This window comes from Ursus maritimus, unplaced genomic scaffold (assembly GCF_017311325.1).
Source record: "Ursus maritimus isolate PB19 unplaced genomic scaffold, ASM1731132v1 scaffold_5, whole genome shotgun sequence".
Classification (NCBI taxonomy): domain Eukaryota; kingdom Metazoa; phylum Chordata; class Mammalia; order Carnivora; family Ursidae; genus Ursus; species Ursus maritimus.
Genome location: NW_024426663.1, coordinates 57643175 through 57670159, shown reverse-complemented (window position 1 = coordinate 57670159; position 26985 = coordinate 57643175). Strand labels below are relative to the sequence as shown.

The 26985-nt window shown below is 50.8% G+C and overlaps 1 protein-coding gene across 3 annotated transcripts in view; it reads left to right on the top strand.

Annotated features, from left to right (window-relative positions):
- The window catches only part of LOC121100748, a 192275-nt gene that overhangs the window by 29545 nt on the left and 135745 nt on the right, over positions 1-26985 (top strand). For 2 of the 3 annotated variants that reach the window (XR_005832522.1, XR_005832523.1), the window contains exons 3-5: positions 693-804; positions 17596-17713; positions 19787-19902. Coding sequence is in view for 1 of the 3 variants with exons in the window: in XM_040622419.1 (XP_040478353.1) it covers positions 693-804; positions 17596-17621 (138 nt within the window). In the remaining 2 variants the exon portion in view is untranslated. Of the gene's footprint in view, positions 1-692; positions 805-17595; positions 17926-19786; positions 19903-26985 lie in introns of those variants that run through there. The other variant, XM_040622419.1, reaches the window with a different exon arrangement.

Genomic DNA, 26985 nt, shown 5'->3' with positions numbered 1-26985 from the left:
GGGTGAGGAATGTGTGTGTGGTATCTGGGGGTGTGGAGAGTATTGCCTCGTGTGTTTGCTTCTGGATGTGGAAACACATTCCCGGGCAAACCAAGGAGAGGAGCCCGGCCCTGGTCAGGCCACAGTCAAGAACTGTGGGTCAAGGTGCCAGCGCCTGCAGTCCGGTGGGGTTTGGGTCGCTAGGAAACCAGGCAGGCCTCTGCCTGGCGGAAAGCTCCCCGTGTGGAGGGCCCGGCACTGGGGCCTGTCCTCCCAGTGCCCCAGGGATAATAAGGACTTCAGAAAGGACAGCCCTGAGTCAGGACTGAAAGAGGCTTTAGTTCCTTGTTTGGCGGCTTAAAAAAGGCAAACAGAAGCTTTTCTCCTTTGGGGATCAATGTGAATCCCAGAAAATCCCATTATTTCCCTTTGAGATCAGTGGCCTGCTCTTGAGGGCTTTCTCTTCCCCAAGGCAACAGCCCTCTCCTCACTCTGTGTGATCATCCTGCCCCTGAGTGGCCCCCGAATGGGCTGAAGTAAGGGGTTGGGGTGGGAGGGGGGACAGGGCACAGGTGAGCCCCCCATTACAGCTGTTTCCTCCTGCTGACTATTTATCCCTTATTACGATCTGATCCTTCCCTGCCCCTAAGAGCAAGGGAGGGGGGCGGGCCAACTAAGCCACTAGGAAAATGTTTTTCAATGTTCTCTTCCAGGAAGCCATTTTTGAGTCCAGAAGATGCCTGAGATGTCTTGCTTATCTAGAGGACTTGCTGCAGCTTTGGGGTCTGTATCCGGGGACATCACCTCCTATCAGCATTATAGCAGGTGAGATGCCTATCACCATGGAAGGATGATTGTGATGCTGATAGATGACACTTATGGAGCCTTTCCTAGGATGCCTGGTGCTGGGCTGAGCTCCCTTAATGGGTCTAACGACTCCATTGTTACCCCCATTTTACAGATAAGGAGACTAAGGCATGGAGAGGCCAAATATATTCGTCAACTCAGGCTGCCATCACAAAATACCGTAGACTGGAGAGCTTAAACAACAGAAGCGAATGTTCTCACAGTTCTGGAGGCTGGAGGCCCCAGATCAGGACGCTGCCTTGGCGGGGTTCTGGTGAGAGCTCTTTCTTTCTGGCTGGCCAATGGCTGCCTTCCCGCAGACAGGGAGAGAGAGGTCCCTCTCTGCTCTTTTTTTTATAAGGCCACAAATCCTGCTGGATTAGCATCCCACCCTTATGACCTCATTTAACTTTAATTACCTCCGAAAAGCCCTATCTCCAAATCCAGTCGCCTTGGAGGTGAGAGTTGTAATATATGAAGGGGAGGGTCATTCAGTCCATAGCACCAAGTAGTGGAGTGCTGGAGGCCTGGCTGGTTCAGAGGGAAGTGAGGAATCTATCCTGCACCCTCACATTTTCTGGGAAGCTGCCTTATGGAGCCTTCTCTTCGGATGAAAAAATCCTAGTGTAGCTTTTCTGAAAAGGAAACCTATGGATCATGCCTGAACCCTTATCCAAATTGGTCACCACATGCCAGCCACATGTCCAGGACACACCCAGGGCCCTCCTCCCCAAAGCCTTCATCCAAACCTGCCCATGCTGGGTTCTTCCTCAGTGCTGAGCGAGGAGCCAGGGCCCAGAGCAAGACTGACCACAGTGGAAACTCCTCCTTGATGGATGGCTTGCTTGCTGTGTGCAGGCCCCGTGCCACATGCTTTCCAAAGCATCTGGCCTCAAGGAGAATCCTCACCGTTCAACAGACACTCTCAGTCTCAGACTACAGTTAGGTATCTTGTGTTGGAGTGCAGAGCCAAGACAGGAATCAGGGGCTGACACTGGGACCCACCGAGGTCCCGAGCATAACTAAGTGACATCCCCGATGCAGCTTGGACGGTTTTTGCCCTGGCTGGCTGCCCAATGTTCAGTGGTCTCTGGGAAGGGGCAGGTTTCTTGGGAGTGATTTCTAAATTAGGTGAGATGTTGGTGGCATGTCCTTTCCCGTCTCTTCACACGCTGGCAGGGTGTACAGGGAAGCCCCAGCCCTTTTCTGGAGCTTGTGTTTGACTCCTAGACACTCACACACAAAGGCACACAGACACACAGTGGCTACAAGGGGGTCTTTTGGAGATGCACTCTAATTAGCAGAGAAGAAGGATCCTTCATTAGCATAACAAGAGTTTGCCATGAAATAGGTACTCCAGAGACCACTTGAAAGCTGTTTGTTCTTTCAAGCAGGCTCAAGTCCCCTTCAGCCTTCAGCTCTCCTGCAGGACTGTGCTGTAGATAGGGCTGTGGGCTTTTCAACCCCAGTTGCTTTCCCCCCAGTCCTGGGAGCGTTTGTGCATCCCGGGCATGGGCTTTGGTCCAGGGAATGTGGACAGAGGGGCCCTGGTAGGAGCCAGGACCTCAGCCTACCCCAGCTCTTCCCTCCTGCTGCAATTTCCTGCCAGGCAGCAACCTCCCTCCCTCTCGGGGGTCCCTTCTGTGCACCAGGCTGATCGGCTTAAAGGGGCTCTGTCCTTGCCAGGCCTTTTGGCCTCTCTGTCCCCCCAGGTGGCCTCTGCACAGGCTGATGCTGGATTTGCACTCACTTAGCCTGGGAGATGGAGTTGGGGGCAAGAGGGGACTGATGGCCAGAGATCAAAGGTTAAGAGGGGTTAAGCTTTCACCCCAGAAGGTCACCCATCAGCCTTGAGACAAGTACCCCACAGGTATTTTCCTAAACCTTAGAGCAGAGGTAAGCTTGCAGGGAATGCCCATTCATTCACTAAGGAAACACCATCTTCCTGGCTTGGACACTTCTTCACCTCAGTTGCTTGTTACTAAACAGTCTGGCTCTGACTTGGGGCAAGTCACTGCCTCTCTGGGTCTCTGTCTCCCCACCTTTCCAGTAAGGAGCTTGGACTTGATTGATTAACAGGCAATGGCAGATGGCTCATTGTCTGGGTCCATGTGAGCCCTTAAACATATTTCTGCTCTTGGGCAGTGAGAGGAAGTTAGGCCGGACAAGGTAGTTAACACGGAAGATGGTTGGCAGGCATCCCTGCAGGGGCTGCAAGGTGTTTTTCCTGTGAATGTTGAGGGGATCAGGGCAGACTCTGCCAGTCTGTGATGGAGCAGCGAGTGGGGATGAGTCCCAAGCTGTGCGTCAGCCCCTCCCACCTGTCCAGCTGGCGGGCTCTCATTCAGAGCGGCTGGAGTCCAGCAGGTCCCACCAGTGGGGCGAGATCAAACCCGACACACAGCGGGCTCCCTCCGGTAAGGGCCAGTGGGATATTCTTCCATCTGCTTGCCTCTGACCAGCCAGGTACCGTGCCAAGGCATAACTATGAGGCTGGGGGCATCCCTGCCAGCTGTGCAGCCCAGGCGCTCAGCTCTCCCGTGGGAGGGGCGCACTGAGTGTTGTGGGCGGCTGTGGGAAGCACCTTGGAGGCTGCCCCTTGGATGAGCATCCTAGAAGCAAGACGAGACAAAGAAACAAAGGGAGGGAAGACAAAGTGCTCAGCTTGTCCTTCCCCCACCATGCCCCTGCCCCCATCCAGGGGGCTTTCTGTTCTCCTGCAGGGGAGTGCTGGAACCTCCTCTGCTGGGAGCTTGGGTCAAGGCCACAGTCTTCTCCAGGACTGCCCGAGTTTCCCATCTTGATGGGTAAGAGGGAGGCAGCAGGTCTGAGGAAAGGGCACCAGATGTGGCCCCAGGACCTCCCAGGGGCTGACGGGGGCTTCAGAGTGTAGCTCTGGAACCAGGAGATATGAGGAGCAATCCTGGCTTCATTACTGGCTGTGAAATTTGGGCAGGCCATCAACCTTTCTGTGCTTTCTGGATGGGCTCTCCACCTGTAAACCGGGGTAGTTACGCACTGTCAACGAGGTAAGCATGTGAAAGCACCGAGACAGCGTTTGTGCCATGATGAGTGCTCAGTAAATGACAAGCGCAGTAAAAATAACAAGAAGAAAGGATGGGATATGGTGCTTGATGTTCCAAGTTCTTGGGGGAAGTCCCTTTCCAGCCCAGGGTGGAGAGAGGAAGTCTCTTTCCTGCTGGTGGATAATAATCATTGCTGACGTCTGTGGAGTGGTTCCTCCGGTGCAGGGACCAACTGTTTCCACTTTTCATGGCATTTATTCCTATCAACAGCCGTAGAGGAGTGCTGGTCCCCATTTTACAAACGAGCCCAATAACACTCCAAGGTGGGCTGGGTTTAAGCCAGATCTTGGATTCAGAGCCTGAGTTTTTAAACAAAAGCTCGCGTGACTGTGAGCTGGGCCCTCTATAATCTCAAGCTATTTCAGAAAGTGATTTTGGGTTGGGCCGAGCAATGGGAAACAAGTCCCAGCATCACCCTGGTCCTGTGCGGGAGAGTACACAGAGGGGAGCCCGCTCTGTCTTCCCCCAGGGAAGGCGCACTGAGGCTTCTCCAATCCTGGGCCTGGGGCAGGAGCCTGGAAGGGGCTTTGCTTGCCCTGGCCTCGGCCCTGGGCACAATGTTCCACAAGAATCGGAAGGCTGTGGCCTCACCTCCTGATTTTGTTCTTCTGTGAAGGCGGGTAGGAGCGGGGCAGGAAGGCCTGTATCCTCAGGATAGAAAATAGGAGATGTGAAAATAGAAGATTTTTAAACTATTTAATTAATTAATTTATTTAAGAGAGAGAGAGAGAGGGTGCAAGCAGGGGGAGGGGAGAGGGACAAGTAGACTCCACGCAGAGCCCCATGGGGGGCTCCGTGCCAGACTTGATCCCAAGACCCTCAGTCAGGACCTATGAGTTCAAAGCTCAACGGACGGAGCCACCCCGTGAAAACAGATTTTCAAGTCAAAGGAGACGTTGCTCTGATGGCCTGGTTTCTGGTTGCATTCGGCCAGGACATGGAGAGGGTCCCTAAGACTCAGCAGCTCCACAAGGCCCAGGCACAGACCGGAGAAATTGGATCTAATGGCTGGATTGAGCAGCTTCCCTGATGGGGTTTTGAGAGCAAGTGGGTGGGGGCAGGCCCCACAGTGTTCCCTCTCCCAGTGGGGCTTATCAGCCTACTCCCCAGGAGTGATGGATATGGCAGTGACGAACAGATGGCCGTCCCCGGAGAGGCACATGGAGAAGAGAGAAACCTCTCCTTCGTGGAAGGAGGAGGCTTAGGCTGCGAGCAGAGCTCACCCACAGACAGTTCCCTCGCTGGCATTTCTAGCATTGGGGACCTTGCCCCAGAAATCCCCTAGAACAGCCCGGGGGGCCCCAGAACGTGGCTCTGCCAGGACAGACGGGGAAAAATGGTGTGCAGAGCTGCCTCACCCTGGCTAACCTCAGGCAAGCCCTCTGTCCATGTCTCTAAGATGAGCTAAATGAGCTAAGGCCACTGCCAGGCATCCTCAGGCCCAGGGACGTCCAAAGGACCTCACTCAGACCAGGGCTGGGCCTTTCTTGTCCACTTCTCCGCCCATTCACTGCCCACAGAGCTCTTCAGAAATCTCTTACTATTACCAGGGGGATGCTGAGACCCAGAAAAGGGAAGGAATTTCTTTCTTTCTTTCTTTCTTTCTTTCTTTCTTTCTTTCTTTCTTTCTTTCTTTCTTTTTTTCTGAAGAGATTTTTCTTAGTGTTATTCTTGACCATGGAAATATCTAAGGGCTGTAGACCCTAAATCAGGAACTTTAAGGAAGTGAATCAGGATGGGTGGGGTGTGTGTGTTAGGGGCTGGGTGGGAGGTGCTCTTTTTCCCTTGGAGGATTTGATACTGGGGAGGAGACTGGATGACACTTGGCTTGGTTGAGGCTGGGTGCTGGGGTAGTCCTAGACCTACAGCAGAAAAAAAAAAGATCTCCCACTGGCTCTAGCGAGTTACTGAAAGCTGTCCCTCCTCGTGGTAGCGCTCCAAGGCAGGCACCAGTCTCTCCCACCCCTCCAGGAGCCCACTGGTCTACTCTCCATACTTCAGAGACAGTCTCTGGGAAGACCACCTCTTCCTAGAGCCCTGGATCTTGGTACCCTCGCAAACTAGCCTCTCTGTGCCCCTCTCCCTCATACTGGCCAACCTCTCAGGGGTAGGAAACTCAGAACTAGGAAAGACAGACAGACTACCAGACAGAAACCACAGGCCCATCACTGCCTGGTCTTTGACAGGCTGAGTGACCAGGAAATCCTTGCTTTGCTTCCCATCTCAGGGTCTCCAGCTCACTAAAGGGGGCCCTGTCAGTTTGCCTGAGAGAGCGGGGGTAGGGCTGAGGTGGGTGCAAGGCAGGGCTAGGGACCCCAATGAACCAGTCACAGAATAACTAAGGACCTACCTGCCAGCTTCGGATTCCATGTCCTTGGCTCCCGGTTGAAGTTTATGAGGGAAATTTTAAGCCTTTAAAAACTTCCTGAGCCCCACCCCATATCATATCAAGATACAAAAATGCCTCCAGATCCCATATTTAATTTAATTTTTCCTACATAAGTTGAGTTGACTGACACTTGACTAATTAAGGATCCTATATTACAGATATTTAATTTCAATTTTGCTGGAGTTTTGTTGGTTTTTTTTTTTGAGAGCTAGTAATTTTTTTCAAGTTTCAAACACTAGGGCCTTAGGGCCCGTGATAAAGCCCGAGGCTTTGTGCTTCTGTTTTGTGGGGTTGTGGCTGCAAGGCGATGGAAGGGGGGGAGACGGCCTGTCCCACTCCGCCAGCCTCCGCAGGCCCTTTGGGAGGCGCCAGATTGTGTGGGCGGCGTCGCCTGGGGATGGTGGGATGTGGCTCCCACCCGGCTGAGGGCAGGAGAGTCTTACTGGCTCGCCGGGAAGCTCGGCCGGAGTAGCCCCCTCCCCTCCCCCAGGCCGGGGAGGAGGACTCCGAGAGCTCTCCAATTGGAGAGCCTTTCATCTCTTTGTTTTTACAGTGATTAACCCGTCGGAGCGCGCTCCAAGCGTGGCTGCTGGCCGCGCAGGGGGAGGGGAGCGGAGGGCAGGGCCAGGAAAGGAGGGAGGGGCTCTGGGCTTTGTCGCTTTCAGGGTACTCTGCTGCCATAGCAATGGGGCTTTCTAAGGCCTGACTTTCATTCGATTCCATTAAAAAGCCTGTCTGTTCAGTCTCGCGAGTGGAGAGGGCGTTCCGGCTTCCCCAGTCTTGCGCTGAGCCCCTCGCCCTTGGGGCGGGGAGGATGCAGACGGGGCTGGATCGCTGGACCTGAGGGGGTGGGGTGGGGGGAGCCGAGGACTTGATTTTGGGCACACAGCACCCTTCCCCGGGTCACCAAAGGTGGAAGCTAGCCTAGCCCGCCTGCGCCCCCCGGGAGCCCCTTCCTCTCCAGGGGCACTGGGGCTGGAGAGAGACAAGCAGTCCAGCCCTTGTCTGGCCAGAGGGAGGCCAGGGCACCTGCCGGTCGCTCCACCTCTGCATGCATTTCACACTTTCTATCCTGTTAGGGCGTCCGCACCCCTATGCCTATGCGGACTTTTTCCCCTCTGGTTTTTATGTCATGTGGATTTAATCTAGTTAGACGATTTTCTGCTTAAAATCGCATTGTTAACAGCAATTGTTTAAAAGTGGACCGAGAGCCTGGGCGCCCAATCTTTGAACCTGAAGGGTTTTTGCATGCCTCTGCTCGGAGCACGAATCGGCCAGCAAGGATCCCAGCCGGGAGGGGGAGGGCGACGAGAACAATCCTCAGGCTTTCTTGCTACGGAGCATTCAGGGCCTTTTCCCCAAGTGCAAACAGATGCAAATGTCTCTGCAAACATTGCACAAAGCTATAAAGAGGGCCGCTCCAGGCCTCAATAGCCCTTTAAACCCAGTCCAATTGCCCCTAAGTAGAGGTAAAGGGTCCGCACGCATTTTTCACTTTGGCTGGAAGGGGGGCATGAGAAGCGAGGGCCTGCGGGAGCGGGGGCTAAGGGCTCCCCCGGTGCAATGGTTTGTGCCATCTACCCCAGCTGCCGCGCACAGAAGACGGGCTGAAGGGTGCAGTGGCTCCGGGGACGCAGCGCCTCGGGCCGGACGGGGACGGCGATGCCAGCGAAGCTGGTGCCGCGGGAATGCGCGCCCGGAGAGGCCGCGAGTCCTTTCAGGCCCACAAAGGCCGCGCTAAATCGCGGCGCGTACAATAGCATGAAAGGGCGCGCTCAGGCCGTTCAGGAACAAAGTGGGATCACACTGCTCCGAGGGGACTAATAAGCTTTTAACTAGTAGGCACGACGGCGTCGCTGCACCCTTTGTGCGTGCCGCACCGCGGCGAGACCGGGTGTGTGCCCTCCGGGCCCCTGGGGGTACAGAGACTCTGTCCTCCCGCATCCCTCAGAGATCCAGGGCCAGGCTGTGCGCGTAGGACCAGGCATTTGCTTCTCATTTCTCGAGCAGAGGCTCCGGGGGCCTGCGGGTGCAGTTCTTAGCTCACCCCAACCTCTTGCGTAACTGCGCGCGCACGTGGGCCTCGCGACCCTAGAGGCTTGGGCACTTCTGCCCCCCTTGGAAGACCCCGTGGAGACTGCGATCCTAGACCAGAGGAGGAAGGACCTCCAGCAAGAGACGCCAGCGTGGGTGTGGACTCAGCTGCTGGTCCCCAGTATGTGGCCAAACCTCCAGTCCTTAGAAGGCCTTCCCTCTCGTACACCGCTGGCAAAATGTGCCCTGGGTGCGCTGGAGGCTGAGCCCCAGCGGGCACACGCCAGGAATGTCCCCCGTCTCTTCAACCCTCTCCCTCCGCTGTGTGACCTAATAGCCCATCCATATTTGATGAAGCCAAGGGGTGGGGGTGGGTTTGGGGGATTTGCGGTCTTACCCTCACCGAACTTCCGGCCTGGTGGTCTCAGGGGCAAAAATCAAATTATACATTAGGTGTAGCTCCAGAGAGCCATCAACCCTTCACACTCAAGGGGAGTAGGTTTAATCCAATTGCTGTGGGTAGGAAGAAGTGATCGCCCATGGAAGGAAAGGAAACTTTGGTCTTCAAGAGGTGAGCCCAGAGGTGTCTAAGTCTGCAGTTGTCTCTGACCCCTCTCAGTCCTTAACTTTTACCTCGAGGGCAAGGATGTGGACCTTGAAGATGTTCGTCCGGTGTTTGTGGAACAAATGAATGACTTGCGTGGAGGTGTTCTGGACAGGGAAGTTTCCCATTCCCCCAGAGATGAGAGACTTCGGAGCCTTGAGTGCCAGGGAAGGAGAAGCCTTCCCTTGATGCCCGCCCCCCACCCAAACCCTCTCATGCACTAGCCTTCTCTGCTCCCAGGCCCCTCCCCCCCCCCACCATGGTGTCACTTTCACTTGTTATGTCAGTGCCTGCCTGTCATTTTCTGGAAGTAGTAGATCCTAGCTCCAGACATGATCCAATCACTCCTCTCTTAAAGCTGGCATTTTGTGTGTGGCCAACAGCACTCTCCTCCACCTCAAATGCCTTGGACAGCCTTTAATGCCCCAAAAGGCGTGGTGGCAGCGTCTGCTTACCTAGATCATAGGCTGACTAACGTTGGCCATCATTATTTACTGAAGCTTTCTTTGTGCAAATGTCAACAGTGCTAACCCACTGAGATGGTGCCGGTGTTTCTCCCCACGGTGCAGAGGCGAACATCCAGGCTGAGTTGCTGTTCCTTGTCAAACAGTGGCAGAGTCAGGATCTGAACCTTGGCAGTTGGTTCCAAAGCCCAGGTTCTGTTCTGAGTTGGTTACAAACCGAGCGTCTTTCTTCTCGAACTCCACCCCCGCACGCGGTACTAGAGACCATTTCTCCAGGCTGGGGGGACGCAGCCTGCCTCCCAAGAGGCGCATCCAGGTCGCCCTGGGAGGTGCAGGGCCAAGGCGGGCGCGTAGGGCGGGGCGGGGGCGTTATCTCCTGACCGATGGAGGCCTGCACATCTGTTTATCTCTGAAGCTGCGCTGGATTGGATTTCTCGATGTTTATCTCCCTCAGAGGAGCAGTGCGCTGGGGCCACGGAGCGCGCAGCTGCGAACCCCGCCGTGATTGACAGGTCGGAGCCGGGCCTCCCGCCCCTGCCGGGTGAGGGTGCGGGTGCGGGCCGCTCCGCTGCCCACAGCTCACCCTGATCCGCGAAAGCGCTGCAGGTGAGCGTGCCAGTGGCCAGGTGCCTCCGGGTTCCCTGGTCTGTGAGTGCGCCCGCTAGGCCTCTCCCTCGTTAAGGACCAGTTGGCTGAGCTCGAGACACAATGTTGATTTAGCGATACGGATGGGGACCCTGGATGGGGTTGAGGGGGTGGTGGGCAGTGAATAAATGCATGAAATCCTAATGAGTCCATTCCCTAACTTGTCAGGTAGGCAGCGTCAGGGAACTGAGGGAAGGCCCTTGGGAGTGCCCTCTGCTCCCAAGATTGCCTGGGGTGAAGAGGGGGGCCCCCTTTGGAGAGAGGGGACTGTGAGGCCACAAGTATTTCCAAGTGGGGTCACTTCAGAAGGCTGCAAAGGTCAGGGAAACTAAGATTTGACCGTTTACCTACCTTTCGTGGCCATACTCCCACCCATTCAGGTGTGGTGACCATTGAGGTCACCTCCCCTGGTCTTTTGTCATTGCAGTTTATACTTATATATGTACTCATGCTGTGGCTATGTGACTGGTGAGGGCAGGACGTGGGTCAGAGGCACCCTGGCTCATTACTTGAGTGTCAGCATATATTGGTGGCTTAAATTCCCCTGTCCCAGTGGCTGCCAAATAGATGTGATTGGTCTTTCATTCTAGTTCCCTCACTTCACCCACCACTGAGCTCCCCATTTTCACTTTCCAGCCCCCTTTAGAGAGGGATTACTGGGTACCCTCTGTGCTCCTGATGTTAGGGACAGATTGACACTTCTGTCACAGCCCATGCCCATCCTTTACAGCTGCCATCTGGGGTCTTGAGCTACAGGAGATAGGACACTCGTGCTTACCGAGGCCACTTGCCAAGGACTCAAAGTCTACAGAGAGAGCCTTACTTGGTCTTACGAGCTTTGTGGGTGGCCCTGTGTCTTCGGCGATGACATTCAGGCGCCTGGATTTATCATTTTACCCAGACTACATTGAGCTGGCTAGTGGCAATGACTCCAAAATAAATTGAAGTGTTGTTGTGATGGGCAGACGGATACTGGGTGGCTCCGCACGGGACAAATGTCCACCTCCCCTGGCAGGACGGGCACTGACTCTCTGGGCTGGAGGGCCAGAAGATGGTTCTAGAGTGCCCGGAAATTGAGATATGACTGTTGTTAGCAACCTCAGTTGCCCTTCCGGCCCTGCGCTGGAATGGCTGTCTAATGGCATGCAGGGTGGGATGTCATGTTGGTTTCCTTGCTCTTTGTGTTGATCCTGTGGAAGCCGATCATGGCTCTTCTGAACATTTACTGAATCAGAAACCACAACTTCCATGCAGGGCCTCCAGGACAGAAAACCAGGGCTCATGCGCTGAGGGATGAGATGGCCCGAGACTGCGAGTTTGTTTCTACTGAGGGTTTTGCCTCTCAGGTTGACCTGAGACTCACACCTGGTTCCCCTTAGCCAGGAGCTCTGCTGGGAGATCTGAGGATCGGGAGAGCCTCGCCTGCACTCTCTTTCTTGTTACTGAGTCAAGTTTAGGCTATCATAAAACAAAGCCTGTTTTGAGACATGGCTAGTTGTGGCTGATTCAGGCTTCCAGATGGGGATTCTGTTTTCCTTTTGTGAGTTGGAGTGGCCCCTGTGAACAGTCGCCATTAAAAGTTGGCATCCACCATGACAGAGGCCAAGACAGGCAAAGGGAGGGCCTTGTCCTCCCAATTACTTGGGACAGGTGGAACTTAATCCATTCTTTCTGAAACAAATCGTTATGTCCCTGAAGAGACCCTAATGGCCTCTTTCCATGAGGAGGCTTAAAAGGTTTTCCCTCTAAGGCCAGGTCACGAACATCTTGAGGTGAAGAGTCAGGAATGGGAGGAATTTAACCATCCTGAGTTGCTGGCCAGCTGCCAGGGGAGGGGCCCGGAGCCTTGTTTGGAAAACAGACTCCAGGGTGGCTTAGCTGAAGAGAGGAGAGCGGCTGAGGGGCTTGAAAGAGGGGATTGGGGAAGGACTGAGGAGTGGGTGCAGAGCCTTCTGCCCTCTGGAGCCTTGAGAATATTCGCTTTTAGGGAAAGATTCATGGAAATTGTCCTGGGCACCACACCTAGACCTACGGAGAGCTGAAGGCAGGACTTAAGGTGCCAGGTGCAGAGGCTCCTTGCAGGTGTCGTGGGGAGTATGGGCAGAGGTTCCCTCATTCTGGTTGCTGGTTCAGCTCTCCCCACACCTCTGAGTCATCTCCATCGTTTAGGCCACAGCATTGGTCTGGCTGGTGCTGCTTCCTGTGCTCCCCCCACTTTGTCCCCATTGCAACAGACCAAGTCCTTCCAGTTGGAACAAAGAGACAAGGGTCTTCTCTTCCCCAACTATGAATCATTCAGATTGCTTTGGTGTGGGGCTGCACAAGCACAAGCTCCTCCCCCCATCCCACCGTGCTTGACATGGCCAGTGCTTCAGGCCTCCCTGCCTCACCATTCCAGGACACAGGGCTGGACTAGCGCCTCTCTCCCACACAGAGACCCTGCAGGCCTGCCTCAGACCTGGGCCTGGAGGCCTGGGGAAGCAGCAGGCCATTTTCGTTGGTTGACCTGAGATAGTGGGGAGGTCTCTCTGCAGAGGGCCTGGGCAGGCTGGTGGCTGGGAGAGCTTGGGAGGTGTCCCCAACAGTGAAGCCTAATTATTTATTTATTTATTTATTTATTTATTTATTTATTATTTTTTAATGTGGTCAAGGGGTCATTGAAGATGGAGGTGAAAGTTCTCTAAGCATCTTAGAGTACATGATATGTGCTGGGCCTGGCTTTTCTTTCAGAGTCCTCAGAACTTAGGCTAAGCCTGACACACAGCAGGTGCTGAGAAATAACGAGCAGAATCAGGGAGCAGCTGTAGGAGTGAGGAATCAGAGAAGAGAGAGACCCCTTCACAGAGTTTTATTACCTGGGGCTCTGCCATCGTGTCCTGGGTAGGTTGTAGCTTTTTGTGTCTGTAGAAGACATTTTCCTGGAAAACTGTGTCCAAATCAGATTGTTGTAAATTGGAGCCTTGGAGTTATCCTAGGTTCCTAGAAACTGGGTGAGGGGTGTGAGGGTCCTTATCTGAGTGGCCTCTGGGAGGTAATTAGGCCATAAGGGTGGAGCCCTCATGAATGGGATTAGTGCCCTTCTAAAAGAGACCTCAGAGAGCTCCCTTAATCCCTCTGCCATGTGAGGACACAGTGAGAAGTAGCAACTCAGGACGAGGGCCCTCACCAGAGCCAGACTGTGCTGGCCCCCGAATCTCAGACTTCCAGCCTCTGGAGCTGTGAGGAAGAAATATCTCTTGCTTAAAAGCCACCCAGGCAATGGTTGTTGGAAGAGGTCATCAGGGGGATGTAACCACCAGCTGACCCTTGAGCTGGACCCAGGCAATCAGAGGCTCCTTATCTCCTACCTTGTCCTTGGAATGTACATTCCATCTACCCACCGTTCCTGTACTAGGAGGCACTTCAAGGACACAGGCTTGAGAGAGTAATGTAGTATCCAGACCGGCTTGGACTGGACAGCATTAAGGCCTATACATAAACTCTTAAGATTCTGGCAGGAGGGTCCTGAGACTTCCTGTTCTTGCAGCCACCCAAGACAAGTCTCCCATGTACATCCCCTTGCTTATTAAAATCACCATCTGCCAATCTCGAGCTGCCTGCCTCTTTCTTCGGGCTCTCCTTGCTCTCCATACAGGGGCCAGTTACAAACTTCACCCCAGGGAAGTCTGGAGGTTTCCAACCAGTAGCAGAATTTTGTTATAGCAGCCGCGCTGACTATGACAAAGATGCAGGCCGGATGTCATTTGAAGGGATGACTGGAGTTGGAGGCTGTGCTTTCAAGATGGTCACTCATGAGGTTGGCACGTCAATACAGGCTGTTGGCAAGGGCCTCAGTTCCTCTCTGTGTGGACGTCTTCATTGGGCCGCTTGGGTGTCTTCAAGACACAGCAGTTGGCTTCCCCCAAAGCAAGTGTTTCAAGAGAGAGACCAAGGAAAAGCTGCAGTGTCTTTTCCGCCCTTGCCTCAGAAGTCATACACCACCATTTCCACAACATGGCGGGGGGACTACAGAGGGCATGAGTGACAGGAAGTGAGGGTAAGTGGAGGTCCTCTTGGAGGCTGGCTCTCACACCTTCTTCTTCTTCTTTTTTTTTTTTTTTTTAAGATTTTATTTATTTATTTGACAGAGAGAGAGAGAGAGAGAGAGAGAAAGCACAAGCTGGGGAGCAGAGGCAGAGGGAGAGGGAGAAGCAGTCTCCCCCATGAGCCTGGAGCCCAATGTGGGGCTTGATCCCAGGACCCCAGATCCCAGGACTGTGTTCTTGCACTCCACAGGAAATGAAAGGAACGTGACTCTGTTCTTGCACTCCAGAATGAAAGGAAGCTTCTTAAACACCCCATGCTATAGTTTTTCCTCATCTGAAAAATGGAGTATTGCTGGGTATTTTTAAGGATTAAATGAGACAGTGAATGTAAAGCACCTCTTAAGCAGTAACCTCTCAAAATACAAGTTACTATCATTTGCACTTAGGAGGTGGTTGAATCCTAAGACGGTGCACGAGACAGGTGGAGAAATCCCTTCTGGTACTTTAGGGCCTCCTGGGTAATGCTTCAGGTGCGTGTCCTTCCAAGAAGTATCTTGGACATCCCTGCTGAGGCTCCTGCCTGTGAGCAGCCCAGACACCACCCAGGAATGTTCCTGGATATGGTGAGGGAGTAGTGGGGTCCATTTGCTAACTCAAGAGCACCTTCAGTCGATGGTACTAGGTGCTGGCCCTGGGCTTACAGAGATCGATGGTACAGTCAGTCCTTGGCCTCAGGGGACTCTCAGTTGGGGGGGGGGCAGGTAGGTGGGCTAATAATCCTGGTACAGTGTGGTCAGTGCGGTATCGAGACAAGTCCTAATTGTTGGGGGACAACGGGGCTCAGAGACAGCCTTATAGAGGAGGGGATAGACCCAGAGCTTTGGGGGCTGAGTGGGACTTGGGAGGTGTGAAGGACATGAGGTGGGGGAAGAGAATGTCCCAGCAGAGGAAATGGACAAAAGCCTGAAGTCACAGAAAGCATGATATGGGCGGGGGGGAGGGTGTGTGGAGGCATAAAGAGAGATGAGGCTGGAGAGGCAGAAGAGGTGAACAGTCTGGAATTTTATCCTATAGGATTTTTATTTTGTGGCCGTAGAAGGACTTAAAGAATGAGGTTGTCAGACCTGTGGGGGTTTTTTTTCTCTTAAGATTCATTTATTTATTTTGAGAGTGTGGGGAGGGGCAGAGGGAGAGGGAGAGAGGGTCTTAAGTAGACTCCATGCTCAGTGTAGAGCCTGACGTGGGGCTTGATCTCACCACCCTGAGATCATGACCTGAGCGGAAACCAAGAGGTGGAAGCTTAGCCGACTGCGCCACCTAGGCGTCCCTCAGACCTGTATTTTAAAACACATGGGTAGTCTTCTGGAGGAGAGAATGCGTGAGACCTGAGGCAGGGAGATGGGAGAGGGCACTGTGGTCCCTGAAGCCAAAGGTAGGAATCACAGCCTGCAGGACTCCACAGTGATGGCCCAGAGACCTCCTGTCTGATCTGGAAGGAGACCCTGGGGTCCCTTCCCTGGGGTCTGCCCAGTTCCTGCTCAGTACCTAGAAGGCTTTGGGGAACCACACCACTACGTGATAGCAGGGAACAAGGGGCTCGGCTGGCCTTTTTACTCTGTACCTGCTTTCTTCTACTGGAAGAGAGAGGACTTGTTTTGCAAGAGCTCCGCCACCTCTCTTTCCCCTTTCCTCCCAAGGGAAATGAAACGAAAGCCTTTCAGTGACCCTCTGTGCTGTCCCAGGACTTCCGCTGTGCCTGGCTCATTGTACACTGGGGATAAAGACAGTGTCGCGTGGTTTTGTTTCCTCTGAAGACCAGAGACTGCCCACCATCTTTGCTTCCTCAACAACTTGCAATGCAGGGTCTAGCCTGTTAGTGGCGGCCCAGACAGGAGCTGATGCAAGCATTGTCTTACAGCCCTTTCTGTAAACGGAGCAGAGCCCGTTTTTCTGCACGCACGCACACACGCGTACTCACACGTGCATGCCCCCACCTCACGGAGCCATCTTCCAGAATGGGATTTATCAGACCTGTCTCCACCCCATTCCCTCCCCACCCCAGGTTCACAGGGAGGGACGCGAAAGATGAGCCGTGTGCTTTTTCTTTTGAGCCAAATGACTGGGATCTCAATTAAAGGGAGCCACATCTGTCATGCCGAGCCCAGGGACTTTGAGGCAGGCCTCTGGGGGCAGCCTGCAAGTGTCTGGAACCAGCTCTCTCCAACGGAGGGTGGCAGGGAACCCTCCGACCGACCGACCAACCGTGGAGGGTCCTTGTGGTCTCCGGCCCTTCTTCCCTTCACCCTTGACCCTCACGTGGCCCTGTGCGTGGCACTGGGCTCTCACCTTCGGGATCCTTACTTCTCACCCTAGCGTGTGAGGCAGCGGGGGGAGGAGCGTCAGGTGTTTGTGGCGGAGAAAATCTGGCAGCCCTGAATTTGTTCCTGAATCAACCATCTGCCGAGTGTGTTTTCCAGGATTATGATACATTTTTTTGAGGGGGCAGGGGAGGGGGTTGGAAATGGTGATTCCTTCTTGACTTCTCCCCTGCTGTTCACAGAGCCCTGGGAGGCTTGGCTTCAGATCCAGCATCAGGTCTGGCTCTGCTCCTTGCTTGACCCTTGCCCTTTAGTCTGTTTCCATCTGCGAAATGGAGACAAATAGATGCATGCTGCTGTTTACCTGAGGACACAATGAACCACTGTATGCGGAAAGTTCTATAACTGTATGCGAAAAGTTCTATAAACTGTAAAGTGAAGTGATCCTACCATTTTTCCATGCTAACGAAGGAAGGACCTGAAGAGCAGGCGTTAGATGAGGTTGGGGCGCTCTGCAGCTTGGGGACTTTGGTCCAAGGTGTCATGGCAGTTTTTCCTGTCTAGCCTTCACGGCAGGGGAACTGGGATGCCGCATGGGTTTTATTAGTTAATTAAAACCCACTGACTGCTCAAGGAGGTGGGGAAGGGAAGGAATGAAGGCAGCACCTGCTGCAGTGGAGTGAGCGTGCCCGCCTTCCTCCCCCACCCAACACACAGTCCTAGCATCCTGGCTTGGCCTCAGGCTCTGGAAAATGCCTTTCCTCCTAGGAAGAAGTAGGGAGGGGGCATGGCTGGAAGCTGGGCCCCAGAAGGAAGTGCATGGTTGAATCAGATGACCCAGGCTTCTCTTTCCTGCCCCTTTGCAAACACTTCAAATCCCAGAAGAAAGGATTTCCCCCGAAGGAAGGGTGATCAGCTGTCCTGGTGTGTCCCAGACTGAGGAGCTTCCCAGGGTGTGGGACTTTAAGGGCTCACACAGGGACAGTTCCAGGCAAACCAGGGTAAGTGTCTCCTGAGAGTTTACTCCTCTTGAATCCATCCCCCATGACTACAGGAGGGGCAACAACACCCCCATCCCGCCCCCAGGCGGAGGAGAGGGAGGACACCTGATTTTATCTTGGGCTTCTGCATTGCCAGCACTGGGGTTGCTGTAAACTGGTTGAGGAGTGGGTCACTCTCCGATTAATTTAAGGTTACGCACACAGGTCGTGGTGAAAGAGTCGGAAGATAACATGAAATGCATAATTCATGTGAAGATGGTGAGACCAAACAACGTTCATCCAGCTTCGTCTGAAGAGAAATCTAGAATAGGAGATAAAGCAGGTATATGTTTACCTTTTTCATCTAGAGCTATAAGTAGTAACATCAAGTATTTAGGAGTTAACAAGCTTGAGGTAAGCGGAGGTGAGCTGAGGTGTTAGGGTGGGAAAGGCAGAGACTTTGCAAATTGACCCTCACCTGGGTCCTTGCTCTGCTGCTTTTTTGCTGTGTTACTTCAGGGAAGCATTTGACTGCTCCCAGCCTCAGTGGTTTATTTTATTTTATTTTATTTTATTTTATTTTATTTTATTTTATTTTATTTTATTTTATTTTATTTTATTTTATTTGAGAGAGAGAGAAAGAGCCCTCAAGCACAAGTGAGGGGAGGGACAGAAGGACAAGCAGATTCCCTGCTGAGCAGGGAGCCTGTCTTGGGGCTTGATCCCAATCCCAGGACCCTGAGATCATGACTTGAGCTGAAGTCAGATGCTTAACTGACTGAGCCACCCAGGCGCCCCCCTCTTCCCAGCCTGTTTCCATCCACAGAATGAGTAACTTACTTATCATAGGGTTGCTTTGAGGGTCATACGTCACATTGTCTATTAAGTGCTTAGCATGGTCCCTGGCACATAGTAGGTATTCAATACGTGTGAAATTCTTCAAATCTCTCAGGGACCTTAAATAGGTTTGGGGAATGTTTGCTTTGCTTTTATATACTTTTTTAAGGTTTTTTTTTTTTTTTTCTGACCATGTTTTGTTATGTTTGCTTCATGCAATAGAACGCATGTAAGGTACATATAAGTTATGGCACAAAATTTAAAAATAGTTCCCAGAAACTCATCACTCAACTTAAGGTCTAGAGCATCTCTGTATTAGTTTCCTAGGCCTGCTGCAACAAATTAGCACTAGCTAGGTAGCTTAAAACAGCAGAATTTTATTCTCACGTAGTTCTGGAGGCTAGAAGTTCAAATGCAAGGTGTGAGCAGGGCCACACCCCTTCTGAAGGCTGGGGGGGCGGTGGGCTCAGTCCTTGCCTCTTCCAGCTTCTGGTGGCTCCTGGTGTTTCTTGACTTCTGCCAGCATAACTCCAGTCTCTCCCTCCGCTTTCCCACGGCCGAATCAGGCCGCGTCTGTGCCTCAAATCTGCCTCTCGTTTCTCTAAGAAACACACAAGGCCTCGGATTTAAGGCCCAACCTAAGCTTGGAGTGAGCTCAGCCCCAAATCCTTAACTTAGTTACATCTGCAAAGACCCTATTTCCAAATAGGGTCATATTCACCAGGACTAGGGATTAGGACTTGGAGGGGGATATTTTTTGGGGGGGTGGGGACACTGTTCAACATACGGCTATCACCATTATCAGCACATCTACCCGTGTGCCCCTTCGTGTCTTATCCCTCTGCCCTGCCCTTGACCACCATCCTGAAGTTAGTATTTTCTTTTGCTTTATAAAAAGGGTATTGCATGGTTTATATTGTCTTTGTGACCTTGCTTTTTTCATTCGATATTCTCTTTCTAAAACCCACTCATGTTGGTGTATGTAGTTGTAATTCATTTATGCTTAATACTCTATTGTGTGCTGGTATCATAGGATATTGATCTATTCTCCTGAAAAATGGATATTCAAGTCATTGTTTCCACTTTGGGGCAATTAAACAATGCTTCTTTTACCCATCCCCTGGTGCTCAAGTGCAAAAGTTTCCCTAGAATATGGGACTAGGAGTTGGATTGCTGGGCTCCAGTGGACGGGTGGATAGCATTTTACAAAATAATGTCAATCGTTTTCCAAAGTGAATGTGCCAATTTGTATTCTCAGAAGCCAAGTGCACGATGTTCTCTATTCTCAAAGTGATTTTTTCGTGTAGGAAATGTAAACATCTCAGGATTTCTCTGCTCTGTGGTGATAAAATTAGATGATAAAATCCCATCTTCCCCCATGATTTTCTTCCACAAAAGGTGGTTTCTGGTGGGTCTCTGCCCTCAGAGAGAAAGCGCCAGACCCTGCCGTCTCACCTGCCGCTGTCTGCAGAGTCTGCCCGCTCTACAAATCCACCTTAATGGGTCATTAGAGGTGCCTGGAGACTGTAATTATGGTATAGCGTTTCACGGGTTTGCAATTGCCGGCTGTGTTTTCTAGACGCCCGAATCAAGTCTACTGTGGAATGATGCCTCTCAGAAAGTTTGCATACGATATTCTGGATAATGAATAAAAGGACATGTTCACCTTTGGCTCAAGGCCCCACTTACTCCAAGGTGAGTAAACTAGGATGCCTAGTTTAATATATATTAATTTAATTAGTATTTCATTTAGTAATTTAGTATAGTTTAATTTCATTAATATATAGTTTAGCTAGTATACAGCTAGTTTAGTATATATTAAAACTGGCAGAGGGGAAGGCATGCTGCTGACCCATGAGACCTAGTGTATAATGGTATATTCTGGGGATCCTTTTCTGCAGAGGAAAGGAGACAAAGCATCGTTTGTTCCAGTTAGATCACAGAGTCCTCACTAGAGGTGACAGAATATGAGTAGAGCAAAGGATCCTAGTCAATCCCCTGACTTGGGGGACCGATGTCCAGGGAAAAGAGATGACCAGCTCCCGCTTTTAATGTAGGCCTTGGGGGTAGCTGCAGCTTGTCCTGAAAGCCTAGTTAATTGCACTAGGTTGCCTTCCCTGAAAGCGGAGTCCAAACAGGAATTCTCAAACAAGTGATTTATCAAATGAGTGTTCCCAGTGTGCAGAGGGAAATGGGACAGGCCAGGGGAGGAATTTAGGCCAAGGTGTGGGTACATTGCCGACAGGAGTAAAAAATGATACGACGACTTTGGAACATGGTTTGTCACTTTCTTATAAAGTTAAATATACCCTTATTATATGGCTCAGCTACTCCACTTTTAGGAGTTTCCCAAGAGAAATGAAAATATATGTCCCCTCAAAGACTTGTGCATGAATGTTTGTAGCAGCCATTTTTGCCATAGGTCAAACCCAGAAACAAACTGAATGTCCATCACCAGGTAAATATATAAACACTCCTGCAATGGATTATCACTCAGCAAATAGAATAGTTTGAATCACCGATAGACATAATGATATGACTAAATCTCAAAAACATAAAACAGTTCATATTATATGATTCCATTTATATGGAATTCTAGAACTGGCGAAACTTACCTGAAGTGTCAGAAGGCAAATCTCTGATTGTCTGGGGTCAGAGAAGGAAAACAATTGAATGGAAGGGGACATGAGGGAATTTTGTGGGATGATAACAATGTTCTGTATCGTAACTGAGATGGTGGTTAAACAGGTGTATTCATGTGTCAGTACACAGCACACTGAACACCTGATTGCATTGCCTGGATATTATACCTCCAAATTATTTTGACGAGAAGAGAGATGTGGTTATTTTGGGGGTGTTGAAACTAAAGGTGTTTTTTACTTTATTCATAACATTTTTCTGTGTTTCTAAATTTTTTATAGTAATAATCTCATCACTTTCCTTTTCAAAAATACACTGTCACTGTGAAAACATGCTCTCCATCTTTGAAGCTTCCGCTCAGATCCTCTCCCCTTTGGGAGCCTTACCCAATGCGTCTGTCAGAATTGTTTGTCCCCTCTTCTCAAGCCCCGTTGACCTTGTGGGTGCCAAGGCCAAGCCATTTGCATTCTGTCCTGGGCTAGTGTTCCTGCGTGTGTACTCGCTTCCTTGCCCTGTCGATGCCCAGTGGTAGGAGGGTTGTGCTAGCCCGGACCCCATACGTGGTTGGCCAGATTAAACTGGGATTTGTGAGACTCCGGAGAAGTTTCTGGGGCAAGTTCAGAGTATGCACTCACTGTGAAGGGGAGGAAACTGAAGCAGAACACAGAGCCGCTGAGAACTTGACGTCAAGCCTAGCCAGTTGCCGTCTGGGTAACCTCCTTTGGCAAAGCCCTTGAACCTCAGTGTCCCTTCTGCAAAGTGGGGGCAATGACGTCTCCCTGTTTGTTGTGAGGCCTAAGTAGCACAATGCTTGGCCCACAGTAAATGCTCAGTTGGCACTGGCTGCTATTGGAATTATTGTCATTATAACAAATGAAAATAAGATAAAGAGCACCGCCCAGATGGGGAGGTATGAAGAAATACGCAGACAGATGAAGCAAGGGTTTTTCTTCCTGGTCAAAGACTTCTGCTTCGATTAGTGGTATATTGCATCCATTTTTAAAAGCCAATCAAATATTAGTTGTCTTCCACATTAATGGTTTTTTGAGAAAATCAAAACCATTTCCCGCAGAAGCAGACGTCCCGAAAGGAGTTTGGATTTTGCTGGCTCTGCTCTTCATTCAGGTATCAGGTGGCAACCAAGGCCCAGCCTGGAGGAGGCTGGCTTTCTCTGGAGTGTTTGCTGGAGCCAGGCTGACACAGATCTGATAGAGGTTGTCAGATCTCCGAAGAACAATCGAATTTCTAAGCAGAGCCCCTTCTCCGAGCTGCGCGGTGCCGCGTTACATTGGTGAATGCCAGCGCGCTGCTGAGCACGTCCTGGTGAATAGAAGTGTTTTGATGTTTTGTTTTTGGTCGGAGATTGAAGTCCAGTGTCTTGGGACCCAGTGACTTCGGCTGACCTTCCTGCTACATGGACAGGGCTAAATTTCAACCCCTGGAGGCTTCTGCACACAAAACCTCGTGCCTCGCAAGGGCAGGTGCAAGGAGACCCAGCGGAAATCTGAAATCTTCGCTGCTTCAGAGCCCCGAGCTCGCTTCTGTCAGAGGAATTAGGTTTCACAAGCCCTTTTTTATGTAGAAAGCATATCATTAGGGGAATCTGGACAGGGTGACTTATTAAAACTGCTGCCTGTAGTTGAGAGAAAGCCGTGAATGCCTAAGGACATTTAAAAGCTTATGGTGTGCATTTTTATTACTATTAAATCTTGTACTATCTCTGCAAGTGAATCACTTGGCCAAAGTAACGGGCTTCTAGAAGTTATTTTAGGTCTTGGTAGTTCTGGAAAACCTGTTTTCCTCAAAACTCGTGTTGCAGTTTGGAAATCAGTTTTCATTTATAATTTTTAATTGAGTAAGCAACCTTATAAAATATGTAACTTTACCTTCTCACCGTTTTTGAGCTTCTATTGACAGATCTAACTCCTCCGGTCTTGATTTTTTACCCACGGCTAGGTTTTGCACCATTTAGTTCAATGTGGATGTGAAGTTTGTAATCTATTTCCCCTGAACATCTTATTTAAGCTTAATGTGCCTACACTGTCTTCACAGCCATTCCTAGCAAATAATACTTTTTCCATGACATGATCCTGTTCTGTTTACTGAGTTGTTGCCCTGAGTTTGAGTATTTAGAAGTCTGTTATGGTGGTTCTTGCTGTCAATGGATTATTTGCACCTTTGGCCATTTAGTGTTTCCTTTTAAAAATTTTTTTCTTTAACTGCATTAGAAAAGGTGGCCCTGGGAGGTGCTTGGATGTTTGCAAGGGTCCCCAGGCTTCTCCCCCCATCCTTACCCTTCCTTTAAAAACTCCAGGTTCCACATGCACTTGCAAGGTCTTCCTCCGCCCCTCTTCTGATGTCTGGCAGCGCCCCCCGTATGTTGATGGCCTTGTGTAACCCGTAATTAGGGGGAGACTCCTGTTCTTCAGGCAATCTCCAGGAAGGGGTTTCTGTATGAACCCAGGTCGACTGAGCTCAGCTGGTGTCACAGAAGCTCTACTCTTGGGGAAAAAAAAAAATCCCATGGGATGCTTGCTTTGTTAAATACCCATTCTCTGGAGATTTGTGCTGCCTAAGTTATTTGGTTTTTTTGGTTTTGTTTTTTGTTTTTTTGTTTTTTTCCCCAGCAAGGGGTCACCTTATAGATGACAGAGTTGCTGAGGCTAAAGTACTTCATGATGCAGGATCGAGCACCTTCTTCAATGTGGCAATCCTTGCGATTGTGGCTGATGGGTTCTGATCGACAGCGCTCAGTTGTGCCCACTGGCATTTTGACAGGAAACATCCTTGGAGCTTTATAAGGACCCACAGGACCTGGTGTCTCTTTCTGTTGTAGCCTCTGCCCCCTCCCTGCTTGGTGGAGCTCCATCAATATTGGTCCCATCGCTGTCCTTTGAGCACACCCATCTTATTGGCCCTGCTTGGAGTTCTCATCCCCCTGATCTGAGCAGGGCTGGTTCTCATCACTCAGCTGTCAGCTGAGAGGTTCCGTCTTCCAGGCAGTTTCCCCAGACCACCACTGCTGAAGTGGTTTCCATTCACTCGTTAGCACATTTTCCCCTTTAAATTTTTGCAGAGCTTTTTTTTTTAAATCACTATCTGCTGCTTTGTGCATTGACTGTCTCTCCCACCAGTCGGCAAACGCCACGAGAGCAGGAATCCTGTCTGTCTCATTTTCTCAAATCCTAGAACAAAGCCAGGCACACAGTAGGTCTTTTTTAAAAGATTTTATTTATTTATTTGACAGAGAGAGAGACAGCCAGCGAGAGAGGGAACACAAGCAGGGGGAGTGGGAGAGGAAGAAGCAGGCTCCCAGCGGAGGAGCCTGATGTGGGACTCGATCCCAGGACCCCGGGATCACGCCCTGGGCCGAAGGCAGATGCTTAACTGCTGTGCCACCCAGGCGCCCCCACAGTAGGTCTTAATAAGTATTTATTGAATAGCTGAGTGGAACCTTTGCTCCTCAAGCACTTACAAAGAGTTTCTAGGGAGATACTCTGGCCTTTAGGAAATTGGAGCCAGGTGCACAGTTGGTTCTTAGTGAACGCTCGTGTTGATGGGGCTGGTTTGCAGACCAGTGGTCAGGCCCAGGAGAAGAGACCCACACTCCTGGCTATTTTCTTGCAGCATTCTCTCTGGCAGTAGCATCTAGCCATGGTTCCCAACAAATGTTATTAGAATATCTAAGACACAGTGACCTGTCCGCAAGGAGGGCTCGTTGCATGCATTCATTCATTCGTTAGCACTTAGGCAGTACTGTCAAGAAGTCTGAGTTTGATTGCATCCTGTCCCAGCTAACAAGTTAGCCTGCCCCAGTTTCATGCTGGTAGAAGATATGAGGCTCTTGCGTCGGAGGCAAAGGATAGTTTCTTACTCACAGCAATAGCAATAACCAGAGTATTAGCATCTTTGTGATGGTTTTTCCAAGCCCTGATTTCCAAAGGGTGACCCAAAAAGAGGGCCAGCTGACACCTGCACACACGATGAATTGCAGGAGAGGAAGCCTGAGCTTTGGGAGCCTGATTCTCTTATCCTGGACAGTCTGTCTGCCTTTTGTCCCAGAGGGAGACACTAACTCTATCTTCCAAGGCTGTTCGATATACAAATATCTTTGAAAAGATAATCCGGAAACAAGAGTAGCCAGTGCCTTTGTTCACAAGATGTATTGAAATGCTTGAGACTCATGGAAAATTATGTCACAACAAAGTAGGTCCTCAAGTTTACTGAATGAATGAATAGCAAGTGTTGCATGCAGCACATGGTCAAAGAAGACGTGGTTTCTGTCGATAGTGGCTTGTGTCTTCTTGCTGGGGAAAGAAGTGATAGGGTCTTACAGTGGTTAAGTGCTTGTGCCATGGGCTCAGATGCCTGGCTTTAAATCCTGCTCCCATCACTCATTAGTTTTGCAGCCCTGGTCTCAGATTCCTCATCTCTAAAACGGAGGTCATAGAGCTTTTGTGATTAGAAAAGCCTCACTGCAATTGTAAAGTGCTTGGCTTAGTGCCTAACCTGTGGTGAGTATCCAAGGAAGTGTTAGTTACTAGGTTGAACCATACGAGATTGCCATGTCTGTAGTTCAGATATCAGCAATTTTATGTAGGTCAACCTAATCATATCACCATTGTTATTCATCTTTGGCTTGGTTATGAATCATGGTGTAGAGATGACGGTGCGGTGGAGGTGTGCCCGGGGTCAGGTGAAGCAAGCCTGGAGAGGCAGGAAAGTATCTGGGAGAAAGAAATGGGCCTAGAACCAGATGCGGCTCTGAGCCCCACCTTCTCCTCTCATTAACCCTGTGACCTTGGGTGAACCACTTAACCTCCGAGCCCCTTGTCTCATCTGTGCAATAGATACAATAATCCCTTCTACCTCGCTGGACATCGTGAGGCTAATATCAGATGATGGATGTGAAATTGCTTTGTAAACTAGAAGGCACTGTACGCATGTACTCGTGCTCCATAGGAAGAGGTCTTAAAGGCTGTGAGATTTGCGTCTGGCTTCCACCAGACCATCACTAGGCATAATTTAATATCCTTCTCAGTACTCTAATCACAGTTTTACATTTGAAGTACAGCATTGGCCCCTAAACTCAAATTGCTGCATTAGAATCAAGTTACACTAGTCAGGTTTGTATCCGAGGCCTACAGCCTTCAAGCACCGCAGGGACCATCTGGTGAACCAAAGAAAGAGATCATCTCATTACAAAGGGTAATTGGCTTGCCGCGAAATCAGTGAATAGCTAACATTTATCAAGCTCTTTTAATGAGCCAGGCACAGTTTTAGCTCTTTATGTGAATGACTTCTCATTGAAACCTTGAAAAATTCTACAATGGAGATAGGTAATAATGTCCTTATGCCCCATTTTACAGATGAGAAGACTGAGGCAAAAAGGGGGGAACAATTAGGAATCGGCAGTGCTGGACCGCTGAGTTACATTGCCCGAGAACCCTCGGTAATAGTCAGAAGCACCCGTGCCCAGTACGTTGGCCCCCTAAGGGGGAGGCCCGAGGGCCATCCCTCTGGGGCAGCTGTAGTTGTCTTCAGCTGTTCCTGCTGTCCTGGGAGCCCTGCCCTTCCCACCACCAGCCTGGAAAAACCAGGTCTTGCTGGGCACTTGCAGAGAGAATGGTTCCACATTCCACCTTTGCCGCCAGCCCGCCTGTACCCTGCCAAAGATGTGAGGACTTCAGCCCCTTGCTTTTGCGGGGACTCTCTGTGGTGGGGAAACTAAGGCTCACCGTGTTTGCTTTCGCATCTACTTTGAGCCTGTGCTCTCCCTGGAGAGAGCTTGTTTCTAGCGCCTTGTGGGACTAAGGTATTAGCTCAGAGTCAGCAGGCAGCATGCCCTTGTGGTGATCCCGGACAGCCAGGGTGAGGTTCGGCTTCTGCAGCAGAGACACACAATGGTATGGTGGCCTAAAGAACAAAGTTTCTTTCTCATTCACCAAGAGGAGCATTCTAGGTGGCAGGTGGTCCTGCTTCATGCGGTCATTCAGGGATGCAGGGTCCTCCAAGTTGCTTCATTGCTCCTAGGGAAGGGCTTCTCAAACTGTAAGTGGTGAAGGCCTCATTTTCTCTTCCGTCTTTCTTTTTCTTTCTTTCTTTCTTTCTTTCTTTCTTTCTTTCTTTCTTTCTTTC